The 24,919-nt window shown below is 38.3% G+C and overlaps 1 protein-coding gene and 1 long non-coding RNA gene across 2 annotated transcripts; one reads left to right on the top strand and one right to left on the bottom strand.

Moving 5' to 3' along the window:
- Window positions 1-7,646: 7,646 nt before the first annotated feature.
- LOC148842353 (uncharacterized) lies at window positions 7,647-9,201 on the bottom strand. Its single transcript, XR_016103591.1, has 2 exons — window positions 9,039-9,201; window positions 7,647-8,678 (listed from the first exon to the last, which is right to left on the bottom strand). It is a non-coding gene; the product is annotated as an uncharacterized LOC148842353 (long non-coding RNA).
- Window positions 9,202-14,437: 5,236 nt separating this feature from the next.
- On the top strand, window positions 14,438-16,797 carry AT-HF (HIS HF). Its single transcript, XM_088959553.1, has one exon. It carries the CDS (start codon window positions 14,864-14,866, stop codon window positions 16,622-16,624), a length of 1,761 nt encoding a protein of 586 aa, XP_088815679.1. The 5' UTR covers window positions 14,438-14,863; the 3' UTR covers window positions 16,625-16,797.
- The last annotated feature ends 8,122 nt before the right edge of the window (window positions 16,798-24,919 follow it).

Below are 24,919 nucleotides of genomic sequence, written 5' to 3'. Positions count from 1 at the left end.
AATCAAATATTAGCCTAAATAAATAAGTGAAAAGAGAGCTTTTTTTGCCATGTAATATGGTATTATGAAGCCAGAACTTGCCATATGAATGATGATGAGGGTTGCTACCTACCACCACCTGAGCTGAGCTGTGTGTTATTTAGTGCGTTTACTGTCTCAGGTTAACTAGTGTGAGAACAAGGATTTCAGACCAAGTGGTCACTTTGTGGGGTGTAAAAGAAACCAAAAGTTAGGTCTGTATCTACCCCTACACTTCCCAAAACCCAGATATTTGGAAGCCTGAAACCAACATTGGGTAATGCCTTTCGGTCAGTATAAAGTGTATGTCCAAAAAGAGGAACCCGCTATGCAAAATGAAAGGATAAAATGATAAAGAAAGGAGAAAGCACCCGTTACAGCTGAGTGATGCAGAAGCTCGCCTCCTTATACGACTGAAGGACCCACCACCACCAGAGAAATCCAAAGAAATTCTTATTAACAAAGAATTTTGTTGAACGCCTGTGTTCTTTTGCCTTCTTTGCCTCGGTTACTGACTTGTTGCACAACTATTGCCAGTTCTATTCAAATATCTTGCTAGCATCTCTCCTTCAATATCATGGAATTCCTTGATCGAGAGCCTCACTGTCTGGCCTTTACTTTCTTTAGGGGTTATAACGTCCTTGTTTTACCTGAATTTGAGTTTTCTTGATATTTTTTTTTCGATAGCCAGCTCAGCTGTATCATTGCCCTATGACAATCTGAGCTCACTTCAGATTTTTGATGGTCCAAAATTGCCCCACAAGACCAACACTCGACCAGCAGATCTATATGGGATTCACTGGTGGGGCTGACTGCCCTTTGCCACACATAACATCATAGCGCCAACCAGAATCAGGGGAACGAATCAATGTGATCAGAAAACACTTCCCAGATAAGATGGACTTCAGAAAGCTTTTGTCGGGAGTAGGGGTGTCATCGGTCCGGTCAGAGCCAGTCTAATATGAGTCCATTATAAATGGACCAGTTCCAATCCAATATTGTTGATACGATATGCTCGTGTGTATTGTGTGTATTGTATAGTATATTTTGATCCCAAAATACCTGCAGGTGTTTTAGGGAACTTTTTTATGAATATATCTATATAAACATATAAATCAAATTATGAAAAAAAAAAAAAACTAAAAAGCACATGATACTGAGTACTGATACACCTTTTTGTGTATTGGTATTTATGAACCTTGTTTTGGACCATTTTGGATCCGTTCAATTCAATGTCTGACAATCTGTTCAAATTGGTTTTCATTTAGATTTGTTTCAATCCAACCATGGTCTATTGAAACCTCTATATTCTTATATTTTATCAATGGATTGGATATTGGTTCAATCTGACATAATCCAATATAAATCAATTATGGATAGACTATGTCCAATCCAATCCAATAAATATTTTGGGCCATTAAGTTTGGACCGCTCCAATTCAATATGTTTTATTGGTCTGCCCATTTTGTCTAACATTATTTTAATTTGAATGGGTCCAACCTAAAACTGGTCCATTGACTCCCCTATTTGGGGGTCATGAGTCATCTGGATAAAGGCTAAAAAGACTTATTGTTAGGGAAACGAGACATCTGAAAAAAGAGTAAACAAAGAATTTAGCCTTTCATTAGGGAGTTCAGATCTGTTGACCACAACGCTGGCCATGTTCACCCAACCATCAATTTGGATCAGGTACTAACACAGGATTCCAACAACTGCTCACAACGACATTGCAGCCGTGCATCAGAGACATATCCTTTGCCTTTTATTGCAAGATGTTCCCATTGCACAATTGCAATGGCGTTGTAATTGGCTGTTGGAACCATTTATTGGGGCTGGATTTGGACTCTGCAACCGCATATTGAGAATATTTATTGTAATTTATATCATCAATTAGTAGAGCGCAGGGACTGGAATGGAATTGTAACATTGATATTTGCTATATTAAAAAAGATAATGCTTTCTTAATAATAAACTTATAATTATAAGTATTCAAATCTTGAAATTCATATAAATACTTGAAAAAGATCATCATGTGCTCGTTTTTTAAATAGTCCTTTAGCAAAGCATCTCATATAAAAAAATACGATCATACAGTGATAGTTCTGAGTTCTATTTTATAGTTGTTCTTTGTTTCACATCGAGAATTCCCAGTTGACTCAAACAGTAGCATTGTTCGGCCCGAGAATGGTCCAAGCAACTGGTTCCATTTTACTCCAAACCCAGTCCCTAAACAAAAATCGTTGAATCAATCAATGACCCGTTGACCCAAGTGATTGAACCATCAGCCCGTTAACCCATTCAATGGTTTTTGTCCATTTTTTATTTTTTTAATATTTTTAATTTTTATTGTCAAAATGGGTCATCCGTTCAAACTGGATAGTCGAACCGTTGACCTGGAAACTGGTGGCTAGAATGGTTCGTTTCTAGGTCATTTTTTCTAGATGTCAATAATTAGACGAAATAATTTGGTAGTCATAGTCATGGGAAGGGTGGACATTGTAAGGTGGACACTGCAAGGGATTCCAAAACCTTGAAAGATAAATCCAAAATGGTCTTAAATATAGAAAAAAATTGGTAGTAAATCCATGAAATTGGAAAAGCAAGAGAAAAAAATTTGAAAAATCGAGTCCAAAGTTTTGCTTTGAAACGAAGCTAAACATACATACAATCAAAGAAAAAGGCAGAGCAGATCGTCTTGTAAGAAAAAAAAACCATTCGAGAAGAAAAAACAAAAGGGAAGAAAAAAAATGGTGATAAATCTTAGATCGTACACACTCGAATAAAGCCAACAATAGAAGAAACCATTGAATAGTGAAAATCCAAAATAATAAAAAACCATGGTTTTCAAATTGCCATTGACCCGAATAGATGGACATTTTGGCCCAAGAACCGTCCAGGCAACCAGTTCCGTTTTACCCCAATCTTGGTCCCTAGCAAAAAACCGTTGAATTGATCAATGGCCCATTGACCTGAGCGGTCAAACTGTCGACTCGTTGACCCGTTCAATGGTTTTAATCGTTATTTTATTTTATTTTTAACTATGAACCGTCTAGGTAATCGGTTCCGTTTTACCCCAATCCTGGTCCCTTACAAAAAGCTGTTGAATTGATCAATGGCCCATTGACCTAAGCGGTCAAACTGTCGACTCGTTGACCCGTTCAATGGTTTTAATCATTATTTTATTTTATTTTTAACTATGAACCATCTAGGTAATTGGTTCCTTTTTATCCCAATCCTGGTCCCTAGCCAAAAACTGTTGAATCGGTCAACGATCCATTGACCCGAGTGGTCGAACTGTCGAGCCATTAACCCGTTCAATTTTTTTGGCAGATTTTTTATTTTTTAATTTTTGTTGTCAAAGTGGATCGTTTGTTCAAATCAAACGGTCGAACCGTTGACCCAAAAACCAGTGGATAGAACGGTTCTATTTTCGGTTGTATTAGTCTCACGCTCGAATGATATAACACATATGATATTTGCTTAATGGACATCAGACATTCAATTTTTTTCTTGTAATTTTTGTTGTCATAATGGGCCATCCATTCAAACCAGACGATCAAATCGTTTTTTTTTAATTGAAAACCATATAGGCAATTGGTTCCGTTTTACCCCAATCCCGTTCCCTGACCAAAAAACCGTTGAATCGATCAACGACCTATTGACCCTAATGGTTGAACCGTCAACCCATTTACTTGTTCAATGATTTTTTACCATTTTTTATTTTTTTAATTTTTATTATTAGAATAGAACATCTGTTCAAACTAGACGGTTGAACCATCAACCCAAAAAACCGGTGGCTAAAACTGTTCTATTTACGAATTATATACCTCCCATACTCAATCTTTTCCCTATTGTTAGAATAAGAGGGATCATTCGTTCGAACCATCAACCCGAAATTGGTGGCATCTTACACTATAATTTGTTTGAGATTAATATTTTTCACGTGTGAATAATTTTAATAAAAATATATTTTTTTTTATTGCATGAGAGGCAAGTGTCTATCTCTCTCCTCTACCCGTTCGTACATGCAATAATTACTTTAATTGCATGAAAGACACGTTTCTCTATCCTCAAAAAAAAACCTTTTTCATTTCAGTCTCTCTTCGTATTCCCCCACTCCCCGCCCTCTCTTTCTTTTCCGAAAAATCATCCCGTCTACCTCCCTTCCTCTCCTCATCGGAGGAAAAGTCCTACATCAAACTCCCAACAGCGACTCCTTCTCCCTCTATCTTCTTCTTCCTCTCCTTCTCCTTATTCCCCATCGAATCGGCCGAAGTTGCCGAAGATCTATTGTTCATCTTCCTCACCTCTTTGACACAGCTGTGGCAGAGTGGCGATAGTCCTCCACCTCCGGCCAAATCTCTTCCTCTTCTCTCATTCTTCCTTCCTCTCCTCCTTACTCTTCTTCTTCTTCCCTCCCGGTTCTCGTTTCCTCGACCGCCGCTGCATAGCAATAAGGACGACGAGGCCTACGCCGAATGTTGTTGCAGCCACGATCCAAACGATCGCTCCGACGGTCTTCTTTGGTTGCTCCCGGAATATGGAATCATTGGTTACCATCCTATCCGAAGCGCGGTGTTTCTCCACAATTCCTCCACAGAGGCCCTTGTTTGCGGAGAACGACGACGGGTGAAGGTTCAGGAAGATCGTACCGAACGACGGGATGGGGCCAGTGAGGAGATTGAATGACACAATGAAACTCTCTAATGTACTGCAGTTGCCGAAGTTCGAAGGGATCGTACCAGTAAGGAAGTTATGGGAGAGATCGACGTCGGTGATCGATGGGACCGTCGAAAGCTCCCAGGGGATTATCCCGTTGAGAGAATTCTGTCTCTCATCGGAATGCTTCCATTAAGCGAGTTCCCCTCCATTTCCAGCTTATACAAGATTCGACATCTAATGAAATCTGGAATTTTTCCGTTGAGTTTGCAAAAACTGGCAGTGAAGATCTGTAGGTTGGGAGCACTCCATATGTTGTCTGGTATTCCACTGTTGAAAGAGTTCTTAGAAATGTTCAAGTACTCCAATTCCACGGACTTGCCGAGATCTCTCGGGATTTCGCCAGTGAAGTTGTTCTTGCTGAGGTCCATGTAAGTGAGGTTTGGCAAGAGACTGAAACCGGAAGGGATCGTTCCCGATAGTCTGTTATTTTCGATTCGTAACCTCCAGGAGCTCAGAGTCAAACCTATTGGAAAACAGAATGAGTCGAACGAGTCGGTTTTTGAGGCAGAGACTCGGTGGAATCGGACCGGTTAGAGAGTTGGATAAAACATCGAGCTTCTGCAACTACGAATTCGAGCCAAGCTTTTGGGGGAGATTTCCAGTAAAAGAATTGTTCCAAAGCAGTAAGTCTTTGAGGTTAGGAAATTTGCCAATTCCAGCCGGGATCTCACCGGATAGATCATTGTCCATTAAACTCAACAAATTCAGCTCCTTTAACGAAGAAAATCCTTCTGGAATCGGATCTGAGAGGCGGTTATTTGACAAATCAAGTAACTCACAAGAATTGGGTCGTAAAATCGGTTATTGAATAGAAAAAGTGATTCGAGCATCGTTAAATTACCAAGCTCTGACGGCAGAAGACCACAACTAAAGCTTCAATTAAAAAATAAAAAAAAAAGACCAAAAATCATTGAACGATTAAGGGTTGACGGTTCGACCAACTGGGTTAATGGATTGTTGATCAATTTAATGGTTTTTTTGTGAATGATTGGGATTGGGGTAAAACGGAATCGGTTTCCTATACGGTTCCTGGGCTGAAATGTCTGTTCAGGTCAACGATGGTTCAAAAATCATGTTTTTTATGCTTTTGAAATTTTATTCAAAGGTCTCTTCTACTATGCGTTTTATTCGAGCGTGTGTGATTTTTTTTCATTTTTTGATTTTGTTTTTTATTTTATTTTATTTTTTTTTGTGTTTGGTCTTTTTCAAGATCCTCTAAAGCGGTTTAGGATTTGTCACTATTTTATTTTTTTCTTTAGATTTTCTTGTGCAATTTTTTTTTCTTACAAGACGATTTGTTTTATCTCTTTCTTTGATTGCACGTATCTTTAGCTCCATCTCAAAGCGGAACTTTGGATTCAAGTTTTTTATTTTTTTTCTTGGTTTTTTCAGTTTAGTGGATTTAATGCCAATTTTTTTTTTTGTTTTGTGTTTAAGATCACTTTGGATTAATCTTTCAAGGTTTTGGAATCCCTTGCAATGTCCACCCTTTCATGACTATGACTACAAAGTTATTTCATCTAATTATTGACATTTATAAAAACAACCTGAAAATGGAACCATTATGGGCACCAGTTTCCAACTTAACAGTTCGATCGTTCGGTTCAAATGGATGGCCCATTCTAATAACAAGAATTGAAAAAATAAATAAAAATAAAAATAGCCAAAATCATTGAATGGGTCGATGATTGGACTGTCCGGGTCAACAGGTCATTGATTGATTCAACAATTTTTGGATAGGGACTGGGTTTGAGGTAAATTAGAACCAGTTGCCTGTACGATTCCCAGGCTGAACGGTCCTACCATCTGGGTCAATTGGGAGTTCTAGATGTAAAACAAATGACAACCATGAAGTAGAACTCAAAACTATCATTGTATGACTGTGTTCTTTTGTATGAGATGCTTTGCTGAAGCAATATTTAAAAAACGAACACATGATGGTCACTTTTAAGTCTTTATATGAGTTTCAAGATTTGAATACTTATAATTGCAAGTTTCTTATTAAGAAACCATTGTCTTAATGTAACAAATAGTAATTTTACAATTCAAATCAAGTCCATATGAAGCAGGGCCCCTCCGCTAGTATCTATTAAAGGGATAGGGGTGGTCTCCCCCTTTCGCCAAATGGGCAACCCTTTAAATCGAACTATGACAGATTATGTGGGATCGGATAGAGGTGAATTCATATTTGATTCAATCATAAGTGAATCAGTTCTCAATATTAATATATATTAAAGGGCTGCCATTTGGCGAAAGAGGAGGCCACCTATCCCTTAATTGATATACAAGCAAGAATGTCATAGACCAAAGATCATAAACATGAATGATAAATCCAAATGGCACCTATAGTCAGCATGTTAATTCATCCTTGGCATCACATGATTGTTTATATCTTTTATTATCAGCTTTATAAAGGTAGAAACTTTCTTGTCCACTAAATACTAGAAGTTGAAAGGATTTAGATTTTGAGAATAACTAGTAAATATGTACGTGCATTTGACAGTATCTCCAAGACAAAACTATTTACAATTCATGGATAGTTTTTGAATAATTATAAGTGGACAGTTTTTGAATGGTTATAAATGGGCAATTTCTTAAGTGTTATAAATGGACAGTTTCTTAAGTGTCATAAGTGGGCAGTTTTTTGAGTGAGAGTAAAGGATATATATGCCATTTTTTATGCCGTTGTATGTTGCTTAGATAAAGGGTAAAAATGTCTAATAAAAAATCCAGAAAATGGGACTATTCTCTTTTATTAGTAGTATAGATAATGACAATTCTACTGCATTATCTTAATTTGAACTTATCATTATTTGAACAATTTAAGGGTTGTTCACCAATATATTTGATATTGTTTCTTTAAAGAAAAATAATTATTCTTTTGGTTTAAAAAACAAGGTCATACATATTGTCAAACACCTCGTTAGAGGATAGAAATCCTCATCATTTAATGTAAGTTCTTTCCCGTATGTGTAACAATTCTGCCAGCCTACATCTTTAGTGAAGGTATCAATCGAATCACTCCAAACCCCAAATCCAGTTCTTCCATAGAAATCCTCGTCATTTGGTGTAAGCTCTTTCCCGTATGTGTAACAATTTTGCCAGCATACATCTTTAGTGAAGATATCAATTGAATCACTCCAAACCCCTTATCTAGTTCTTCTATCTAACCATTTTCTCACAAACCTAAATTTTCCTATCTAAAAGAATAACAAGATCAGACACCAATGCTAGTCAGAATTCGTTTAGCCCCCATTCCTGAAATACATATAAACTACCTTTTTCTTTGGCTGCGATAAATATAAACTACTCTTAAGCTACAGTTATTACTCCTGTAAACTTTTTCCCAATTCCCAGTCACCAGACAAGATGTACAACTTTTAATTTAAAACACCACAGAGCAAAGGCTGCATGCAATTTTACCAAGACAAGCAAAACCAACATCAGAAGAAGCCAATCCAGCGGCAGTTGGAAAGTTGTTATAGGAAGCAATATGTACGTGCAGTTTGTCCCAATCTTCTTTCTTAATGTGGATCCCCTTGTCCTCATCATCAACACTGGATTTCCCTCAAACAGTTCTGAAATCTACCATCAGAGAGGGAAATCTCCTACACTAACCAGCAAAAGTTAAAATTTCCTAGAGTGAGCAAATACTAAAAAGCATCAGAAATCAAACCTCAACCAGACAAACAAATGAGATATCCATGAACCATTGAGCCACATCCTGTCATTCTCGAAATTGGGACTAACAGAAACGGTAGTCGTCGTGCAGAGATGTTCTGGATCAAGCGTTACACTAATGTTGTCGTTTACAGGAAGAATTAGGGTTTCATCCCTCTTCCCCCAGTACTTGATGACTGCGATATTCGTTGGAGTTTGAGCAGTCACCATTAGTACCCAGTTCTGCAATTCATTCGTCATTTCAACCACAACGAAATCTGAAAAAAAAAAAGAGAGAGAGAGATATTTATTGATTCTTTCCTTTTGAAACAAAAGCTGAAGAAGTTTCTTCAACTATGAAAAAAATGCCTACTTAAGCTGAGAAATGTATTATAATGATCAAATGAAACCAAAAGGCTGGAATTTCAACAAATTTAAAGAGAGAAGCTGAACTAGTTTTTTTTCTCGACCTGAAACCGAACAGAAATAGAGAAAATAAAAGATGATAATTTACTAATTTGAAGATTGAAAATCAGAGGGAAAACAGATTCCAATAGGTTCCAGAGACGAGAAAGAAGAAAAGTGAAAAGAAAAAAAAAAAAAAAAACCCAATTGTTCAAGGTTCCAAATCTCTCAACTGATTGAAATTAATGGTGAAGAAGAAGCGGAATGTTAAAGAGCAATTGCAGAAGAACAATGACTTGAGGTCTGCGTCTTTGATCAACCAAGGATTGAAAGAAGGAAACAGCAAGTCTCGACTCAGACTCCACAATCTCAAGAGCGAGACAAATACAACGGGAGACTCGGGTTAATGTGGGGCTCATTTATATAGCAAAATTACTGAACTACAACCAATTTGTAGTTTCAATTGGACCTTGATTTGACAAAGAAAATAGAGCCCATTTTCCGTTGCCACCGAGGCCCATCAAATCCTTTGTGGTGAAGCCCAATAAAATAACACAATTAGTCAGCCCAAAAGCAGTTTCCTGAGTTAGCACTGTTGGGCTCAGGAACTACATCCTGCCATTTCTTTTAAAAAGACCTTGAGCATAGATCTTGTCATTTCTTTTGTATAAAGAAAAAGAAAAATAGTCATTTAGACTATTTTAGAGATGATAGATTTTTCACTGATGGGCTTAGGAACTTCTAAAAGAAATGGGCCATCTTCATAGGCCCAATTGGTGTTGCTTCAACCGAATGGGCTCCATTGGTTGGACCTTGGACGTCCTTGTACTCCAAAGAGGATTCCATGTCTGAACGGGCAACTCCTGTCATCATTTCAGCAAATAGATACGGACGTTTTTGTAATTTAGCACCCAAATTCCCCTCTAGTCTATTTTTTTGCTGTCTTCACACAAAAAACCTGCCCAACCCAACCCTGTAGACCAAACTCAATAACGGAAACCTGAGTATCCAACAGGAGCGCTCACACTAGAAAATCTGTGTGAACCCCTCGTGTCCATCTATCGTTGGCTCCAAAACCAAAAGCAACCCGCAATATTCACCAACTTTTTTTCCCATGTAAGGGCTATTGTCCATCTGTCGGTTTTGGGTAGGTCATACCCTAAAGCCAACAGGCTTAAATGCACGACCATCACCACGGTTCTGAGAAGTGGGTAGCGTTGTGGAACACGTTAGCATCTCCAAAACCAGAAGCAACCCAGAATATTCACTAGCTTTTTTTCCCAGTAAGCGCTACTGTTCATCCGTCGATTTTGGATAGGTCATACCCCAAAACCGACGGACTTAAATGCACGACCATCAACATGGTCCATAGAAGTGGATAGCATTGTGAAACAGGTTAATATAGCTCTGAAACCAGAAGCAACCCAAAATATTCACCAGCTTTTTTTCCCATGTAAGCGCAACTGACTATCCTCGGTTTTGGGGCCGATGGACTTAAATGCATGACCATCACCACGGTCTATAGAAGTGGGTATCGTTGTAAAACACGTTAGCATAGCTCATACCACCATGAGAGCACATGCTGTGTCTATTTGGAAAGTTGGGAATCATGTGAACTCAGATAGAGTCATGCATGATAGCAGTGACCATTTGACCGTTAATTCAATAAAATAATAATAAACAAGATTAGATCGAGTGGTGCACATCATAGTCTGATGATACATCTTGACCGTTAATTAGCAAGTCGATATTATGACAATAGGATCTGACTTGGCAAAGACTTTCCTCTGCTGAACTGGTTTGTGAACTGGAAGGAAGGCTGCGAGCCGTTGGAACACTTTGCAGTTTGCACATTTTCTCTACTTACGTCGGACTCAGAAATCAGAATCTTGTGTGAACGTCAACATCCCATTAGATTATTTTAGGGATAACTGGACCGCAATCCACCTCACAAATCTGAAATTGCAGCCCCTCCTGTATTGTATTCATTTAAAAAATAAATAAAATAAAATATATTTAGAAATTTACATCTTTTATTTTGATAACTAAAAACTAGTGGAGGGCTCTATTTCGCAGGGTTGGAATGAAATTGCAACATTGCTATTTACTATTTAAAAAATACAATGGTTTCTTAATAAGAAATTTGTAATTATAAGTACTCAAGTCTTGAAACTCATATAAAGACTTAAAAGTGATCATCGTGTGCTTGTTTCTTTAAATATTGCTTTAGCGAACCATCTTATATTAAAGAATATGATCACACAGTGATAGTTTTGAGCTCTACTTCATAGTTGTCCTTTGTTTTACATTGAGAACTCCCAGTTGACCTGGATAGTAGGACCATTCAGCCTGGGAACCATCTAGGCAACCAGTTCCGTTTTACCCCAAACCCGATCCTTGGCCAAAAATCGTTGAATCAATCAATGACCTGTTGACCCAGGTTATCGACTCGTCGACCGTTCAACGATTTTTGCCTTTTTTTTAATTATTTTTTATTTTTTAAGTTTTGTTGTTAGAATGGGCCATCCATTTTGGAAACCGATGGCCAAAATGGTTTTGTTTCCGGGTCATTTTTTCTAAATGCCAATAATTAGATGTAGGGCTATTTATAAGAAGGCCCAACCCGACCAAACCGACCCAACCCGACCAAACCGACCCAACCCGAGTTGGCCGGGTTTTCATCAGCACCGGTTGGTTTCGGGTTGTACAAATTCATAAACCGATGGTTTGGGTCGTTTCGATTTTCTTGTGTGAAAACTAAAATCGACCCGAACCGAACCGACTTAGTTCCTACTTAACTAAAAACAAAAATATCTAAAAATATATATTCCAATATCTATATCTAAAAATATATATTATGAAATATGTTAGATATATATTTCTAGAAAATATATATTGCAATATATTTGTATGTATATTTTTGTTTATATATATATATATATATATATTTCTAAAATACATATTTCAGTTTTAAATATATCTCTAGAAAACTAGGTGGCCATGGGGGGCATGGATGAACTTAGAGTCGAAATCGACCAAAACCGACCCAACCCGACTCAAACCGACCAGGTTGGTTTTGCTTAACAATGGGTTGGTTTCGGTTTCCATCTCAGGTAACCCGACCAGGTCGGATTGGTTGGAAAACCTCAATAAACCCACCCAACCCGACCCGTGAACAGCCCTAATTAGATGAAATAACTTTGTAGCCATAGTCATGGGAAGGGTGGACATTGCAAGGGATTCCAAAACTTTGAAAGATAATTCCAAAGTGACATTAAACAAAGAAAAAAATTGGTGGTAAATCCACCAAACTAGAAAAACCAAGGAAAAATCAAAAAATTGAGTCCAAAGTTCCACTTTGAGACGGGGCTAAATATACATGCAATCAAAGAAAGAGATAAAGCAGATTTTCTTGTACGAAAATTAAAAAAAAAAAAAAAAAAACATTGCACAAGAAAACCCAAAGGAAAAAAAATGAAAAAAAAATTAAAATGGTGGTAAACCCCCATTTTGGAGGATCTTGAAGAAAAAGACCAAATACAAAAAAAAAAAAAAAAAAGAAGCAAAAAAAAAAAAAAGGAACATACCGCATACACTTGAATAAAGCCAACGGTATAAGAAACTTTTTAATAGTGAAAATCCAAAAGCATAAAAAAACAATGGTTTTTGAACCGTCGTTGGACAAAAACCGTTGAATTGACCAACGACCCATTGACCCGGGCGATCGAATTGTCGACCCGTTGACCTATTCAACAGTTTTGACCATTTTTTATTTTTTAATTGAGAACTGTCCAGGCAACTGGTTCTGTTTTATGCCAATCCCGGTCCTTGGCAAAAAAGCGTGGAATCAGTCAATGACCCACTGTCCCGGGTAGTCGAACTGTCGATTGTTGACCCATTCAAGCATTTGTTGCCGTTTTTTTTTTGTCAAAACGGGTTGTCTATTCGAATTGGGTGGTCGGACCATCGACCCGAAAAATCGATGGCCATAACGGTTTCGTTTTCGAGTCGTATGAGTCACACACATGAATGGCATGACACATATGATACTACTTAAAAGACCTCACACACTAAATTTTTTATCAATAACTTTTGTTGTGACTGTCTGCTCGAATCGAACGGTCGAACCACCATTTTTTTAATTGGGAAATCGTCCAAGCAATGGGTTCCATTTTACCCCAATTTTAGTCCCTGGCCAAAAACCATTGAATCAGTCAACGACCCATTGACCCAAGCAATCAAACTGTCAACCCAAAAATCGATGGCCAAAACGGTTTCTTTTTTGGGTCGTATGAGTCATACACTCGAATGACATAACACATATGATACTGTTTAAGGGACCTCACACATTCAATTTTTTTCCTGTAATTTTTGTTGTCAAAATGGGCTGTCTGTTCGAACCAGACAATTAAACCGTCGATCCAAAACCGGTGACTAGAACGGTTTCATAATTTTTTACTTGTAATTTTTGTTGTATTTGATTTAATATATATATATATATATATATATGGGCTGCCATTTGGTGAAAAGGGAGACCACCCCTATCCCTTTAATAGATATATATAAGAATAAGAATTCCCGATGTGTAGTTGGTTGAATATAGCCAACAACGTGTCACTGGTCTGAAGAAGACCTAGACTCTTCATTAGGTGGTGTTTGCCGAGATGGGGATGCTCCCAATGGGCTATGGGGCATGGTTAGAGGTGTAAAGTGGGTCGTCCCGGGCTGTATGGGTCGCAGGTCGAATGGGTTGTGCCACCCTCTTTGGTGAAAAATTTGGGGGTCGTCCCAACATGGCTCACGACCCAAGCCCATGTGGGCCCATGTCGTGCCGCGGGCCAGGCTGGCCCATGGGCTGAGCCTTGGGCTAGGTCGGGCCGTGCATCGGGCCAAATCTATTTATTTAAAAAAATTGACAAAAACTTAAAATTTTAATTTTATATGAATTTTGTATATACAATAATTAAATAAATTAATATAATAAAATTTAAAAATTTTTATTTTATTAATGTATTATATACTATATATTGTTATATACTTATAAATATATATATATATATATATATTATAAAATATATATGAGCCATGCCGGGCCGGGCTGCGGGCTGAGCCGTGTCAACCCACAGCCCGCAGGTGGCATGGCTTGCTTGGTCGTGTCGTGCCATGCTGGCCCATAGACCTAAAACCCCAAGCCCAACACGACCCACATGATTGTGCCAGGCCTAGCCTGGCCCTCGGACCATCATGCCGGGTCACGTTCACGACCCGATTTACACCTCTGGGCACGGTCTATAGGGAGCCCCTCTGAACTTGTGTTTGCAACATTATGGGAATGTTCGTGTGTTAAAAAAATAAAATAAATAACGTGGGTAGAGATTATTTTGCCCAAACTAGTAGGGCTGTTCATAAGAAGGCCCAACCCGACCAAACCGACCAACCAGAGTTGACCCAACCCGAGTTGGCTGAGTTTTCATAAGCATCGGTCAGTTTCAAGTTGTACAAATTCATAAACCGACTCAAACCGAATCCACTTAATTCCTACTTAACCATGTTGCCTTTATCCTAATTCCTAATTACAACCTAACTTAGTCTTCTAGTTCCTATTTAACTAAGCCTACTGTGAAACTTGAAGGGCTGAAGGTTTCCCAAAAGGAAATTAGGGCTTTCCACATTAACGAGAACCGAGAACTAGTGCTCGGTAAGCAAGAACCTAGTAAAAACAAATAAACCCTAGAAGGCTAAAATCTAAAACCTGATACGAAAGTGAGGAGCTCGAAGAAGATCCGACCATTCTCGTGGTGAACGACATTGACTACAGGGACTGCAGTTCGTTAAAGCCATTCATAAAGTTCCTTGGCAAAATACCTTTTTTATCAAACCGTTCGAGACTCAAGAGTTGGGAGGGTATCTTCTGAGTTCTTAGATCGCCAAACAAATCCCGGTAATTTTTTCGCAGCCTATCTAGAGGGACTCTATAATCTTTGTTTCTATCCACACGCAGACCGCCTTTCCATTGTTAACATCGTCAAGCGTGTGCGTGTGCACAAGTTTGGGGAAAATGGAGATGATGCCTTTTTCTTCATTTTCTGTTACAAAAGTTCCCATCTTTCGATCATCAGCTCTTTCCCCCTCTCCCAACTACCTTCCTCAAGATGTTTGCGGGCAGAAATTTAAACTTAGATCAAGAAAAAATTCAGTTTGTGCTGCTTCTAGCGGAGGAGATTCTGTTGTTACTCTGTTGGATTATGGTGCTGGCAATGTCCGAAGTGTAAGGAATGCCATTCGGTACCTTGGTTTCGACATTAAAGATGTTCAATGCCCTGAAGATATTCTCAATGCGAATCGCCTTATTTTTCCTGGGGTTGGGGCTTTCGCTGCGGCCATGGATGTGTTGAACCAGAAAGGGATGGCTGAAGCACTATGTACATATATACAAAGTGATCGGCCTTTTTTAGGTATTTGTCTCGGACTTCAGCTCCTTTTTGAATCTAGCGAGGAGAATGGACCGGTCAAAGGACTGGGATTGATACCTGGTGTGGTTGGACGTTTCGATTCATCTAATGGATTCAGAGTTCCTCACATTGGTTGGAATGCCTTGAAAATCGAAAGCAACTCAGGGATTTTGGATGATATTGGAGGACGCCATGTTTATTTTGTTCATTCATACCGTGCAATGCCCTCAAATGATAACAAAGATTGGATCTCATCAACGTGCAACTATGGTGATAATTTCATTGCATCCGTTAGAAGGGGAAATGTGCATGCTGTTCAGTTTCACCCAGAAAAGAGTGGAGTTGTTGGTCTTTCCATATTGAGGAGGTTCCTGCAAGCAAAACATTATGGGGTACAGAGGCCAATTGAAAGGGAAGCTTCAAAACTTGCAAAGAGAGTAATCGCTTGCCTTGATGTAAGAGCAAATGATAGAGGAGACCTTGTTGTAACGAAAGGCGACCAGTATGATGTAAGAGAACATACTAAGCAGAATGAGGTCCGTAACCTTGGCAAGCCAGTGGAGCTTGCTGGACAGTATTATAAAGATGGGGCTGATGAGGTTAGCTTTCTGAACATTACAGGATTCCGTGACTTCCCTTTAGGTGATTTACCAATGCTGCAGGTACTACGTTATACATCAGAAAATGTTTTTGTACCACTAACTGTTGGTGGTGGAATACGGGATTTCACGGATGGAAATGGGAGGCACTATACTAGTTTAGAAGTTGCATCAGAGTATTTTAGGTCCGGTGCAGATAAGGTTTCTATTGGAAGTGATGCGGTTTATGCTGCAGAGGAATACCTAAGAACTGGAGTGAAGACTGGAAAGAGCAGCTTAGAGCAGATTTCCAGAGTTTATGGAAATCAGGCAGTTGTTGTAAGTATTGATCCCCGTAAGGTGTATGTCAAGAATCCTGATGACATAGAGTTCAAGGCTGTAAGAGTTAAGGTTCCAGGTCCAAATGGAGAAGAATATGCCTGGTACCAGTGCACGGTCAATGGTGGACGAGAGGGTCGGCCAATTGGAGCTTATGAGCTTGCAAAAGCAGTTGAGGAATTGGGAGCTGGGGAAATATTACTGAATTGCATCGATTGTGATGGTCAAGGGAAAGGATATGATATAGATCTAATAAAGCTGATCTCAGATGCTGTGTCCATCCCTGTCATAGCGAGTAGTGGTGCTGGTGCAGCTGAACACTTCTCAGAAGTTTTTCGAGAAACAAATGCTTCTGCTGCACTTGCAGCTGGAATTTTTCATCGGAAGGAGGTACCCATTAAATCTGTGAAAGAGCACTTACTAAAGGAAGGTGTAGAAGTCCGAATGTAATCCAGGCCCTCTCTTTAAAAGTTTTTGATACATTGACTTTGCTTCTCCCTTCATCTTGTATTAGAGCTTCTGTTATCAGCATAGAAATTTCTGAAGTATGGAATAGAAGGTGATAAAACTGTTTATGCACAGTTGCTAGTTTGATCAATGTCAACCTTGAAAATTTTTACCTACTTTCTTCTTCTTTTTTTTTTTCCGCAGCAAAAGAGAGCTTTGTTACTATTTATCATAATTATTTTCATTGGAATCCATCATATCATTAGCAATATACATATAAAATAAAAAGAAGATTGCATGTGTTGTATTTCATCTTTGTTGCAGTAATTTCCCATGAGTCACTGTTATTAGAAGTGTTCATACTATTCACAGGCTGCAGAGCACCAGAACACTGAACAGATCAGTAAACTTTTGATTTTCCTGTTAATTGCTTCATGAATGCCATGCTTTTAAAGCCTACCACTCAGCTTCACTGTTGCTGCCAATTTTGATTGGTCTTCCTGCAGCAAACAATAGATTTCTTGGATTGTTAAGTAGCACTACTGTAGCACAACACCTGTAGCTTCAGAGACAGGTTCCTGTTGAAAAGAGCCAGCCACATACAACGTATAGACATATTGATGCATGTTTGAACCAGGTGCCTCCAGTACTTGATCTCTTGCTTCAGGGATCTCTTTATCCATGCAGTAACTACTTATTTTTTCAATCAACTTCAGTGGCCACATACAATGTATAGGCATATTGATTAGGGCTGTCAATTGTACCCGAAAATCCGAGACCCGATACAACATCTGATCTGCTTATATCGGATTCAGATGATGTATATATGTAATAAGACATGATTCGGATGTTACAATCTACATCCGATTAATAATCGGATCGGATTCGGATTTGACTCCATCCGATCCGATTAAAGTCTGAATCCGATTATAATATAGCATTTATTAATTTTAACATATAAGTTTTATATAATTATATCTAAAATTATAAAAAATATATTCTATATATTATATTATATGAATTTATGTATATAATAAATTTAGTGTGTTATATTTATATTAATTTATTATATATAAAGGTTAAAAAATAAATAAATTTTCAATATTTCTGTTATTTTAGAAAATTTGTAGCGGAGTCAGATTAAATCCAAATCTGATCCAAGTCCATTAGGATTCGGATTCGAATCCGAGTCTTTAAATCCAATTGGATTTTGGAACGGATTTGGATGTATGCTATCAGTAACCTGATTGGATGCGAATTTTGCTGCATCGGGTCTGAGTCGATCCAATTACAGCCCTAATATTGATGCATGTTAGAATCAGGCACCTCCAGTACTGGATCTCTTGTTTCAGGGATCTCCTTATCCATGCAGTAACTATTTATTTTTTTCAATCAACTCCAGTGGAGTTATGTATTTGTACTTTGTTGTCATGCACTTTTGAGTTACTTTTACATAAGGCGGGTCAAGATCATGACTTTGCCCATGTATTGGCATCTAGGCTATGTTTGGTTTGATGCTACAGGCCTCATTGTTTCAATTCTTACTCATTCTGAGTAAGAATGAGCAAGAATGGATAATATGAGTGTTTAGTTACAAAATTCTTGCCATGAGCCTCATTCTTTTTAAAATGAGAAATGGGCCACTGGCTAAAAATAACATTAGCCCATGGTACAAAAAAATATCGTGCCTCAATTGAGAAAAATTCTTTAGCCATTCTTCCAAGGCATTTTCTATTGCAACAACAGCATCTCTTTTTGTCAAAGATATTCAAACCTTCCGTGGCTGATCATCTGTGCTACCCATGCTAAAGATTTCTGATCTTTGATAAAGGTTGATGATCTGTTCTATATCTTCATCATCTTCTCATAATTCTATTGAGTTCATCTGTTCTTTCTCTTTGGATTTGATGATGTATGGATCCTCTTCTAAAGTGTACATGCATCTTAGTATATGAGGGCAAGCAAGATTGCCCTGGGCAGCAATAAACCCTAGTTTAGGGTTTTCACTGTTTTCATTTAGTTTGGGTGAGTACGATCCTCCACTACTGCAACTGTTCTTTCAAGATAATTTTTTGTTTAGAAGATCACTTTTTTAATGATTCTGATCAGAGAATCGGATCTGCATTTGCTGTTTGAAGCCTTTAATGTAATTGATGGCTAGCTTTGTTTGATTTTCAGGTCAGGAGAGTCATTTCTACAGGAACCCAGGGAAGCATAAATGGTTGCCATGAGGTACTCTGCTACTTCATTTAATAACAAATATTATTTATTACAAGAAGTCATTTGATTTTATATATTTGATAATGTTATTGTCATTAACAGTGAGAATGGCTGTTTAAACCTGTTAATTTGCAGCCTAAAATTTGGGAATTTATTTTAGTAAGAAGAGACAGGGCTAGAGACTCCCTGGAAACTATGGTTCGAACTTTGGAGGCAGTCCAATATTGAGGTTGAGTAATTAGATGAAAAGCAGCATTATATCCCCTTGGAATATAGGATATATTACATCTCTCAAAATCAGGAAGTTTGTTGTTTAATTCTTTGAGATGTAGCTGTTTTAGGGATTTTCCCTTTTTCCTGATTCTGTTTTACCTATTTGCTATTTCTCAACGCAAAATAGATTTATAAATGTGAATTACTTTTTAGTTCTCAGTCTGAAGTAGTTAGTTCCCACTTCTCAATGCAAAATAGATCTTCTGTTTAGATTTGGGTCAACATTTTAGTGTTTCAATTTAATAGTGTCACCGGTTTCTGTTATAAAAAAAGAAAAAGAAAAAGAGTTTTGTGTGCTCTGTGTTGTGAATTGTGAAGAGAATTTGAGGGACTTGATTTTTTTATTTGTTCTTGTATTGATCTTTTCAAGTGAATGTGACACCCATGTTTTTATCTGATTGATTAATACATCTCAAGAGGTTCTGGCCTGGGATTTTAAAACCAAAGCTGAATTATCTTTTGTTTGTTTTATTTCCTTCAATTTATTTATTTGCCTTGCATAATTCTTCTTAATAATAGCCATTCATGGGGTTTTAAAGTCATACTAAGAGAACCATGGAGTAATTACAACCTCTCTTATTGATAAAAAAAAAAATTACAACCTCTCTGTATGTGCAGGTGCAAGGCTGCATACATCTGTCCCTCCCAGACGCCGCATTGGTGGGAGCCTTGTTCATTGGGCTGCCCCTACTAAGGGAACCATGTAGCCCATATGAATATTTAAAGGTACTTTTTGCTGTAATTATTCCTTGCTAACTCCTGGAGTTGAGATTGCTTTGTATGGACTAGAGAAGTCATATAGAAACATCCATTTTACACAAATTTAGTCCAAAGCAGTTAATTTCTAAAAAAAAGTAAATTACTGAGTTTGTACAGAATGCAAGATTTCTTGCTGCAACTATATAAGTGCAACCTCTCTGTTAGGGGGACCACCAAGCATACAGGCTTGATGAGAATGGAACGTGGGTATGCATGCATACCCATGCTATGGAAGATGGATATGCATAGGCTTCATAAAACGATGTCATCACAAGAGACTATGGGTTGGACATCATAACGGTGGACCATGGATCCTTCATTTGTACTGCCATTACTATCTATTGTTTTAATGGTAATAAACATGAATATGTCCTGTTTTTCCTTCTAGGTAATCGGGAATAAAAACATGGTTGTGTCCTGTTTATAGGACATATTGAGAAGTAACTACTTACTACTAGCGGTTAATTGCTTGCAGTGTACATCCTGGGGTATACTGGTATTTCTTTGCTATATACAGGTCTTGTAGGATATGAGGAGATAGGTTACAAAAGTGGTCTTTCAGTTGGGGCAGGACAAACGTGTAAAAACTTTGGAAGAGCATAGTAAGGCTGATCAGGTGGTTCAACCTTCAGTTGACAGCGAAATGTTTGCTAAGGTTCTCCTTGTCTGCTTCACTTAAAAGAAAGATTGCTTAAGGATAGTCATAGTGCTGGTTTTGATGTCATTAGTCATTACTCCTGAAAACAGAGAGATGTAGGTGGAGAAATTTGGGGTGTGTGGGCTTCAGCAGCGTAGTGTTGCTGAGAAGGAAAGGGATACGAATTTGGAGGTGAACAACTGTTATGGTGAATCTGAGATATGGGTGGTGCATGATTCTGAGTGAATTGAGAGTACTGTGGCTTTGAGGGGAACTGGTTCTTCCGAAACAACAGTTGAGTGTAACATAAATTTGTGGGAGACTGAGGAAGTAAATTAGGAAAGGATTTATATCGAAGGTGGGGAAACTGGACAAGGATTTGGGGAGGAAGAGACTAGATTTGAGTATGGAAAATGTGGCTAAAGGGGCTAATGCTAAAAGCAAAATGTCTTTGAAGTAAACAATTTAAAGGGTCCAATTGATAGGCAGCTGGTTCATGTGACAAAGGTTTTTTCACGTCTGAAGGAGGGTCTCTTTGGGACATGCCCCTGTAAAAAATTCAAAAGGAGATGTAGAGGGAAGAAGTTGAAATCAAAGGCAGAAATAACGAATAGGAGGTTGAAGACTTAAATGCTAAACAGGATCTAGCACCTTTAGAGGTGGGGGCTGCTGTTTCTTTTGAGCCACAACCTGAGGAATCTGATCAATATCATGATAAGAATGATTCTGATTTGGAGGATTGGATTTACAGGAAAGTGATGATAACAAGGTAGTGGATCAACCGATCAAGTAAGAGAAGTGGAGAATAAAATAAGGTTGGAAGTAGTAGAGATGGAAGTCCAAGTAAGCAAAATAATGATCCTTTTTTCCGGGGGGTGGGGGTGGGGAAGAGTTCACAAGGCAAGCTTTTATGAATTTGGAGAGAAGAAAGTTAAGGCTAGTGTTGCTAGATGTGGAAAAGTAGGAGAGGAGTTGGGGTAGTCTCTGTTTTTGTGAGGAGGGTGTCATCTGTTTAGATCCTCATGGTATGGAGGGTGGATTGATATGGGCTTTTTTTTTTTCCTGGGGTGGTCTTGTGAGCGAGTTTGAAGGTTTTCTGGGGTGTTTTTTGTTATTTGTTCTCTTTCCTTGTTTGGTCTGGGTGATTTCTGATCACCTGGCATTGTACCTCTCTTTCTTCTGTTTTAATGAATTTTCTTTTTATTTATCTTCAAAAAAAGGAGATTAGTTACAGTTCATGCAGAGGATCCAGATTTTTCTTCTTAGTAAGGTGCAGAGTAAAGAGAGTAATACACTGGGTAGAAGTGCAAAATCAGGTTGCCTGATTTTTGAGAATATCAATTACATGACACTTGGTTTTGGGCTGCACTACATTCAAAATTTTCAGGTTCAAGAATATATTTTTATTTACACTTTTAATGGATAACAGAATATTTTGGGCTCATGACTAGGCCACAGCTGCTGAGTAGGGGTGTCAATTGAACTGGATTTGGTCCAATCCGATCCAGTCCAATGTGAGTCCATTATAAATGGACCAGGTCCAATCCAATCCAATGAATGTTTTGGACCAATTTGGACCGGTCCAATTCAATGTCTGGACCATCCAATCTGTTCAAATTCATTTTGATTTAGATTGGTTTCAACCCAAACCCAATCCATTGACACATATATTCTTATCTTATATCAATGGACCAGATATTGGCTTAATCCAACCCAATCCAATATAAATTTGTTACAGACGGACCAGGTGCAATCCAATTTTGGACTAGATTGGTCCAATCCAATGTCTTGTTGGTCTGTCCAATCCATTCAAATTGATTTTGGACTGGACTGGGTCCAATCCAAAGCCGGTCCATTGACACTCTTACTGCTGAGTCTTCCTTGATTGTGGGGGGAAATACAGTCTGGGTGCCGAAATTGAGTTCGTGATTCCGGGTTCCCTAGACCAGCCGTCAAAATTGAGTTCTAATTGACCATACCGGGGTACCATTGTATGGAATCAGATGCTGCAGCACTTAAATTACATTATTGGATCTTCAAAACCAACTTGCACGGCAGTTGATGCCCGTTGCAGCTGCAATCTTGCAGATTGTTGATTTTATCAACGTATCACATCGCCATGACTATAAATTACCTTCTGTAGACAAATACGTGCGAGTGAAAAAGCCAAAAAGGTTTCTCAAGGCTATGTTTGGTTTGACAGAAAATGAGAAAGAAAGGGTGAGGTTAGGTTATTATTTTATATCAAACTAAAGGTCTCTGAATTATATGACATGGATTCACCTCTAATGCTTCCGATAATATATCGGAATAGTAAGGGGAGTTTACCTGACCTGTTCGTCACAATTCCATGACAGGATATACACGGATAGCTGCATATGACACTCACAAAATCATATTAGCGATGCAAATTTTGACGTACAACCAGTTCCCCTTTCCACTTAATTTGATTTTCTGTGGCATGAATTCACCTCCAACCCTTTTAATAGAATATCGAGGTGGTAAGTGAGGTTCACATGACCAGTTTATCACAACCCCATGGCAAGATACGCATGGACAATGGTGAATGGCACTTACAAAATCATATTAGCAATGCAAAAGTTTACATACATCTAATTCCCTTTCACTTAATTTGATTCTCTAACTTGGATTCACTTCCAATGCTCATAAGAGGACATAAGAATGGTAATGGGGGTTTACTTGAACAGTTCATCACAATCCCAGAGTGGGATATGCACGGACGACGATGAATGACACTTACACATTCTTTATTAGCGGTGCAAAATTTGATGTACATCAAATACATCAAATTCCCTTTCCACTTAATTTAATTCCTCTACTATGGATTGACCTTGAATGCTTTTGAGAAAATATCGGAAGGGTAAGGGTTTGGCTTGAGTCGTTCATCTTAACCATGCGGTGTAATACGCACGAATGATTGTGGATGATGCTTACAAAATCAAATTAATTGTGCAAAAGTTTATGTACATTAAGTTCCCCTTTCCACTTAATCCAATTCCTCTGGCATGGACTCACCTCCAACGTTTCTGATAGGATATTGGGATGGTAAAGGGGTTTTATTTAACCCGTTCATCATAACTCTACGGTGAGATACATGCGGACAACAGTGGACATTGCTCACAAAATTAGATTAACTATGCAAAATTTGGCATACCTTAGGTTCCCCTTTTCACTTAATCTAAATTATTTAGCATGAATTCACTTCCAGTGCTTTCGGAAAGATATTGTGAGAACAAGGGGAGTTTATTTGACCCGTTCCTCATAATCCTGTGGCGTGATACGCACAGACTTTGGTGGACGATACTTACAAAATTAGATTAGGGAAGTAAAAATTTACATATATCTATTTTCTCTTTCCACTTAATCCGATTTCTCTAGCATGAATTCACTTCCAATGCTCCAAGAAGATACTAAGATGGTAAGTGAGGTTTACGTGACCAGTTTGTTACAACCCCGCGATGGGATACGTGTGAACAGTGGCAAGTGATGCTTACAAAATTATATTAGCGGTGCAAATAAAGTTTGTGTACATCTAGTTCTCCTTTCACTTAATCTGATTTCTTTGACATGGATTCACCTTCAATACTTCCAAGAATATATTGGAATGGTAAAGGGGGTTTAACTTGACCAATTTGTCATAATCCCACGACAAGATACACATGGACAATGGCTGATGACACTAACAAAATCATATTAGCGGTGCAAAATTTGACATACATCTAATTCCCTTTCTACTTAATTTGATTCCTCTAACATGAATTCACCTCCATTGCTTTTGAGAAAATATCAAGATGGTAAGGGAGTTTACTTGACCCTGTTCATCACAACCCCACTACACAATACGCACAGAACGTTGGCAAACAATAGTCCAACAAACAACAACTCATGCTTCCATGCCTGTTGTTTGATTGCGGTCCAACGAAGAAGACATGACAAAGGAATGAAGGGATATATCTCCGCTTCTATCGGTGTGTGCTGATGAAGAGAATCGAAGGCACTGTAGATTTTCCCATGAATGTGCTATATTTCAGGCTATTCGATGAAGGTGAAAATGAAGATGGGAGTCAATAAGGGGAAGAGGGAGATATCTCCTTTTCTGTTGGTGTGTGCCGGTGAAGAGGATCGAAGGTGTTGTGTTGTAGATTTTACAGTGAAGACATTCTGATTGTTCCATGGAGGTGAAAATGAAGGTGGGAGTGAATGAGGGAAGAGGGAAGGGAAAGTGTAGATTTTACAGTGAAGACATTCTGATTGTTCGACAAGAGTTTTCTAATACCAACCAATAAGATGAAGATGATCCCATGTGAAAGGATGACTCACACTAGATTTTGAAGACTAAGAAATCGAAGAATCCCTAATGTTAGGGCGGGTATCAAGGTAAAGACTCC

Source organism: Nelumbo lutea, chromosome 8, assembly GCF_056320005.1.
Source record: "Nelumbo lutea isolate HS-2025 chromosome 8, American lotus-T2T, whole genome shotgun sequence".
NCBI classification, from domain to species: Eukaryota; Viridiplantae; Streptophyta; class Magnoliopsida; order Proteales; family Nelumbonaceae; genus Nelumbo; species Nelumbo lutea.
This window is presented reverse-complemented; position numbering and strand designations above follow the sequence as displayed.

Bases quoted from the DNA above. Each gene is read 5' to 3' on its own strand.
- AT-HF (XM_088959553.1), top strand. From the start codon at position 14,864: ATGGAGATGATGCCTTTTTCTTCATTTTCTGTTACAAAAGTTCCCATC.